General features: G+C 36.8%; 1 protein-coding gene across 1 annotated transcript in view; it reads right to left on the bottom strand.

The window, feature by feature from the left end:
• Positions 1-480: 480 nt before the first annotated feature.
• The window catches only part of SGCZ (sarcoglycan zeta), a 382,372-nt gene continuing 375,690 nt past the window's right edge, over positions 481-7,162 (bottom strand). The window contains 1 exon segment of the mRNA XM_069104984.1: positions 481-1,190. Coding sequence (XP_068961085.1) covers positions 996-1,190 — 195 coding nt within the window. The 3' untranslated portion in view covers positions 481-995.

Raw genomic sequence — 7,162 nt, 5'->3', positions numbered from 1 at the left:
CTAAGTCCAAAAGGAATAGAGTACAAACATTGGGATTCCATTCCCATTGGAAATTCACTAGTTCCAGCATCATATATTTCTTTTGTTGCTAATGAGGCTTAAATAACTATGCAACTTTAAAAGCATGATCCATTTTCTACACCATCAGGAAGCTTCTCTTGGAGCCCAGGTTTTGATAAAGTAGACATTCATTTGAAAGCAAACACTTCACACCTATTAGCTGTGCCAAATTTCCATAAGGCCATTCAGATCTGTTGGAAGACAGAATTGTGGCATCTTGTGAACTTGCTATAGGTTATATTGCTGACCACACTCAAAATGACATAACATGGCATTCCACACATATTGAACAAAGAGGAACTACACATTGAATTGGAAGAAACAAAACTCAGGGCAGGATTCTCACTCTCCCAATCTCTCTCTCTCTCTCTCTCTCTCTCTCTCTCTCTCTCTCTCTCTCTCTCTCTCTCCCTCCCTCCCTCCCCTCCCCTCTCTCTTTCTCTCCTCTTAAAAAAAACATATATTGAATTTTAATTGTTTAGTAAAGCAAGCATTACATAATGCTTTCAATATTTTAAAATTATGGAATAAAAGTTTACATCCAAAAAGATGAATGGAAAATTGTGCTTTCAGACAGTAGTGTTAGTTATCATACAGGTTTCCCAATTCCCAGTGTGTCTCCCTTTGGGATACTGAGGGAATGTCTCTAAGATCACGCATACACGTGCAGTCTCCATCCCGGTCCTGCCAAAGTTTAAAGCATGTGCTTGCCTCCATGTAGAAAAAAACCCAGTGAGACAGAAGAATCCAGATTGCCTGTTGAAGACAACAGCATTCCCCCAAAACTTGGCACTGTCTCCTGAATGAGTAGCTTTGAGATCCTCCACAAAGCATGAGGGTGCTGTGGACTCCTTAGGAGGCAAACAGAGCAGAACTGGGTAGCAGACGGCCAGGAAGGGAAGGCTATTCTGGTGTGAGGTGCCATCAGGGGCATGTCAGTGCCACAAGCAGATGCTACTGCTGGAGTGACACGTGGAGCCTGCTCCAGCTGGGGAAAGGTACAGTTTGCCATTGGGACAGGCACAGAGCTCATACACAGTCTGTTGAGGTGCTGGGGAGCTTGGTGGGGCAGCTGAAAATGAGCCCACAGGCAGATTTCCCAGACGGATGGTGTCTGCATTTAAAAAGATCTAGGAGGAAAAGAAACCACAGTTTAATGTTGATGGACATGGTAGATCCATTTGGAACATTGTCCCAATGCCTGTCCATACTCTATAACTCTTGTCCATATTCTTCCCTATGTTTATTGCAAGGGATCTACCTGATATGCTGGGAGAGGACTTCTCTTGACAACCAAATGAAACCAAGTGAACTTAGCAGCTGGCTGCCAGCTGGTTCCTTGCTTTTACCACTCCCTTTTAGAGTTTGAGATCCTTTTCAAAGGAGGAGGAAATCTGGGTGTAGTCAAATATGTAGCTTTGATATTGGAAAAAAGCAAGTTTAAAAAAATCCTATGGCTGCAAATTCTAAAAGGTAACACATTTCAAGAGAGATGGTAAGTTTTCAAGGAGAAATTGTCAACAAAAGCTATTTCCCAATAAATAAGTGGTCAAAAAATAGAAACAAACAGTCCTCAAAAGAAGAACTGCAATCTATTATTGGCTATAAGAAAAAATGCATCAAAATCATTAGAAAGAAGAGTAAAGAAAATCAAAACACCTCTGAGATTTCTTCTCATGCCCAAAAATTGGCAAACATGAAAAAAAGATGAAAATATTCAATATTGGAGGAACTGTGGGAAGACTGGCACCCCATGGCATTTTTGGTGGAGTTGTGAATTAGTACAACCATTTTAGAAAGCAATTTGGAATATGCAAATAAAGTGATTAAAATATCCATATACTTTGACTCATAAATTTTTCAACTAGGCATATATCCAAAGAAGGTCTTTGATAAAAAGAAATCCCTCATATTCACCAAAATATTTATAGAAATACGTTTTACATGATAGAAAAGAATGGGAAACAAAGGGTATTCATTTATTGAGGAATGACTAAAAATTATAGTACATGAATGTAATGGAATATCACTATATTGTAAGAAACAACAAATATGATGAATGCTGAGAGCATGTAAAAACTTACATGAACTGAGATAAAGTGAAGCAAGTGGAGTCAAGAAAAATTAAAGATACACAAGGACTTCAACAATATAAAATGAAGAACAACACCTGAAAAACAATCTAAAATGAATGTTCCAAAATTACAAAAAGTGAGCGCTGACTCAAGAAGATATCTTGCCCTGCTTTGTAGATTTGAAATGTTGATAGGTATGGAATATTGCATAGAGTTTTATGCAATAAAACTCATTTTATTGCATCTTTTTAGTGCATGGATTTTATTTTCAAAGTATGGAAAAGTTTGATAATTGTTTTTTTTTCTTTTTTTTTTCTCTTTTTTTCCTTAAACAAAGTTATTTGTTATATAGGAATGGTTCTTTTGAGGTAAGGAAGGAGAGAGATGCAGCAGGAAATTAAGGTCATGTAAAACTAAATGCTAACAACATCTGCCTTCTCTTAACATTATTAAGTTAGAAATGTCCACATGCTGACAGGCCATATTCATACACACTGAAGCTACTAAGGAGAAGAGATTGGCAGGGTTGGAAGGAAAACGGAACTGGAATGGAGTCCACATTTTCAAATGTGTAATGAAGCACTGTGTAGAAAAGGTGTGAAATTCATTCTGCTTGACACTGGAAAGCAGAGGTAGTGACAACTGGTACAAGTTGCCAAGGGATAAATACAGGATCAATAAAGAAAATGACACTAGCAATTAGAATTATATAAAAAGTGGAATGGGCTGCTTCAGGGGGTAAATAGAATCTCTTTAACCAGAGGTTTTCAAGTCCACTGTGAATAAGCATTTATGGGGTGTGTGGTTTAGAGTATTTTTCTTCAGGTATGAATTGGTTTAAGTGCCCACCAAAGTCCCTTTCAATGCTGTGATTCTGGGATACTCCATGAGCCTCAGCTTCATTGTCAGTAAAATAAGAACTCTGGATAATATCAAGTATAGGGTCCCTTTAGTTCTAATCCCTATGATCCTATAACCAAAGCAAGTGGAGTAGAAGCATTAGATCAGGAGAGGCAGTACTCTTTAGCTGCCTTTATTCTTATCTCTAAGTATATGGATGTGACTTAAGTAGGGCCTCAATTCAGTTACAACCTGGACTGTCTATTTATGTAATAAACATTAACCAGAATTCTAAAATTCAAGGCCAGATGTTAAAGAATAGCTTATATTTATACAGTTTTATGGCTTACAAAGCATTTTACAAATAATATCTTATATGATCTTTACAACAACCATGCAAAGGGAGATGATATTATTATCCCCCTTTTATAGTTGGGGAAATAATGCTAGTGCTAATAATGCTAATGATGCTGATGCTGATGTTATGGTAATGAGATGATGATGATGATGATGATGATGATGATGATAGTGATGATGGTGATGACGATGGTGATGATGGTGATGATGATGGTAATGGTGGTGATGGTGACGATGATAGTGATGATGAGTGATGATGATGATGGTGATGCTGATGATCTAGTCTTACTATGAATGAGAAACTGGGCTAAGTACTTTATAATTATTATCTCACTTGGTCTTCACAACAACCCTGGGAGAAAGGTATTATTATTATAATAACATTTTTCAGATGTGGGATCTGAAGTAAATAGCAGTTAAGTGACTTGCCCAGGATTACACAGCTAGTAAGTGACTGAGGATGGATTTGAACTCCCATCATCTTGATTCCAGACCCAGCTCTGGATCAAGTGATAACACAAGTGTAATGTAGCTAACGACAAGTGTGATCCATTAAGAGAATTAACTAATAGCAAATGTGGTAGAATCATGTTAGCAGCACCAGTCAAGTTGACTCAAGCTGGCCTAATGTGGCCCCATCTTGAGAAACTCTCTAATAATGGGAAACCTCAATACTTCAAATTATCGCTTATTTACTCAAAGTGCCATTCACAAACTCCATGAACATCATTATTCATCCTATATACCGCAATATATAGTTTAATGATAAATAATTAAATTCCTAGTGGAACACCTAAGATTGTGTTGCTGAATTCTCATCTTGTTAGTCACATGTCAGGCCATTGTTGGACCTGGAATTGGGCCATTTCTTGCTTGTTTTCATCTAACAGATGTTAAGGTTGAGTGAGGAACTTAGCATCCCTTCCACATCTCAATTAGGCAAAGAAGAGCTTTAGTGAAGAATAAGTGGGATTATCTCACAAAAAAAAACTTTGAAGCAGAATGGGAAATGATTCATTGTCCAGAGACTTTAAAAGCATCAATGTAATAGACAGGCTTTGATCACATGAAAGGTGGGCTTTCTATCATTATTCTGGATGGCACCAATAACCCTGTGTTGGCTATTTCTATTGTTGGAAACTTTTGACTCATTCATTAAATGAATAAATAGAAAAATGTGACAAATAAATGTGATTGTCAGGAAAAATTTATCTGAGTAATATATCTAGAAAAATGAAGCAAGGAATGATCAAACATTTAGGAATATAATGAACAACAACAAAAACAAGCATTTATATGGCAACCCAAATACCTCAGGAAAAATTAAATGCCAGATATATGGTAACTAAAGTTGATTTATAAGACAACAAGACAAACACAAACACCAAAGTGAAGAAATTGAAAGACAGAGGGGACCTTCTTTCTGATGAAGCAGAGACATTGAAAGAGAAAGTGACGATTTGGAATACTAAATATAAAAGGAGTAGAACATTTGGGAGAAGATAAGCAAAAGACAACAATGGTAGGGAAATACATGAATTTTTATAAAAGTCATAGTGCCTGAATTTTAAAATAGGATACAGATAGATAATTTAAGGATCACAGATTTCCAATAAGAAAATGACAACATAAAGGGAAATAAGACAAGGGAATTTTTAAGTAGGCTTGAATCTAGACAACAAAGTACTGATCAATCAAAGTGACAGAGAACCACTGAGGCAGGATGGGGAAAATGCTTGCAACTCAAAGACATGGACTGGTTTCACATCTCCACTTAGATATCAAACAAAAACTTATTGCAAGCAATTGGGAGAAATACCTTCAAGTATAGCACGAAGGAGTACAAATCAAAATCACACAAGCTTACTCTATAGATACAAGAAATCAGAAGAAGGAATGACATAAGGCATTACATGAAAACAAGATGTATTTGGACTTCAGCAGACTAAAGATTATTTTTCCCCATTGGTACAGGGATTATTTATCTCTATCAATGGATGATGTGGATCTACTTAAAGTTTATACCCTTAAACATTGCTTCTGTAATTTTCCCATATTATTTAATAAATGAAATCTTCATACATCATGAACAGGTGAAATTCAGACTGTTAAGGACAAATTTCAGACTATTAATCAGAGTGGATTTCCAGTAAAATTTCGACTTAGCAAATCATATATTAAAATTTTGGTCTTAGGACACCATAAAAAGCAATGACATGGTTTGGGCTTTATATATACCATGGGCAAATAACAGAAATCAATCTCTTACCAATGTATCACTCAACATTTATGGAGCTCCTATGACAGAGTATTCACAGTACAGTGGAAAGAATGAAGAGTTTATAATAATTGTAAAATTATCCTAGCTAATGAAAACTATAAATAGACTCTTGATTCAAATCACATATCTGATTTTGCACAAGTCGCTGAGCATCTCAAGGTATTTTACTTAGATTTAATTTTTCTTTGCATTGTGAAGGAAAAGATAACAAAGAAATATTCTAAAAAATATTTTGATTAAAGCAGGCTACAAGTTAATAAGTCTTTCCATTTGTGATGAAAGCTTGTGATGGGAGCCAAGAAGGAGGAGTTTATCTGCATACTTCCCTAAATTATGTCTTAACTTCTTAAGGCCATTCATCCTTCACTAATCCACAATAAAAGGATTATAAAAAATCTAGAAACAATTCAGAAGACTTGCACTGCATGTGTGTTTAAGGTGGGGTGGGGTAGAGCAATATTGAGAGAGGAAGTACCTTTTTGGGATGCTTTATTATTCTGTCTCCCCTTTATACTCTGGAATATCTCTCCCATATCTTTCCATCTTTATATTGACACTGGTCAGGTCTGTATTAGAATGTCAGGCCCAATTTGAATCTTCAGATCTAAAACTGAATGTGGAACAACTAGATAAGTTTTAGAGAAGAAGGAAATGAATGAGTCGTGTCAGTCTCCAGGCCTTGTTGGAATTCTCTGTGCTCTGGAGGCATTTGAGTTACCTTTTTTCTTCTAAAAATCCCATGACATAATCTTTAGTTCTCTCTTCCTTCACTCTAGCTTGTGATGAAGAGGTAGTCATTTGCCTTTCACAAAGGCCAAATAGTCTTCTAATATCATTGCTCAGGTCCCATCCTCTTTCCCTTTGCCGCAAATCATCCTACTGCCCTACATCAGTCTTTAATCTCTCCCTATCTACTGGATTATTTCTTGATGCCTACAAATGCATTCATTTCCCTTTTATGCAGCTCCTAACACCCTCCCTCACCAAACTACCATTTACTTATTGTTGTTTTTCATATTCTTATATAAGTCCATATTGTGTTCTCCACAAGAATATAATTTCCTTGAGGGCAGGCAATATTCCAATTTGTCTCCGCATGTCCAGTGCCTGGGATATGCGAGGGCCTTCATTAATAAAGGCTCTTTGATTCATTACACACTCATTCCCTCCACTTCCTCTCCTCTTGCTCCTTTCCCACTGTTCTGCAATTTGAACTTGAATGTTATGAAGCAAAGCTTTCCAAAGTCATCAGTGACCTCTCAACTAATCAATCTTATTCCTTTTGACCTTTTCATAGCATTTGAGGCTGATGACCAGCCCACCCTTCTCCTCTTGGGCACTCTTCAATGAGCCCCTTTTTTGCAACATCTCTGCTGAAAAGCAAGTTAAAGGGAGTAGGAAGGAGGTGCCACAACTCTCTGGGAGTATCCAAATGCCTTTCACTTGAGACAGGTTGTTCTGATTGACCCCTGAGGACAGAATGATGATTGATGAGTGGAGGTGGCAAAGATACAGAGTAATATTTGACTGTGGAAAAACTTTCAAACAA

Source organism: Petaurus breviceps, unplaced genomic scaffold, assembly GCF_028583685.1.
Source record: "Petaurus breviceps papuanus isolate PSGF00001 unplaced genomic scaffold, PetGlider_PUasm1.0 689, whole genome shotgun sequence".
Taxonomy (NCBI): Eukaryota; Metazoa; Chordata; class Mammalia; order Diprotodontia; family Petauridae; genus Petaurus; species Petaurus breviceps.
Note: the sequence above shows the minus strand (reverse complement) of the source record. Positions and strands in the feature narration are given on the sequence as shown.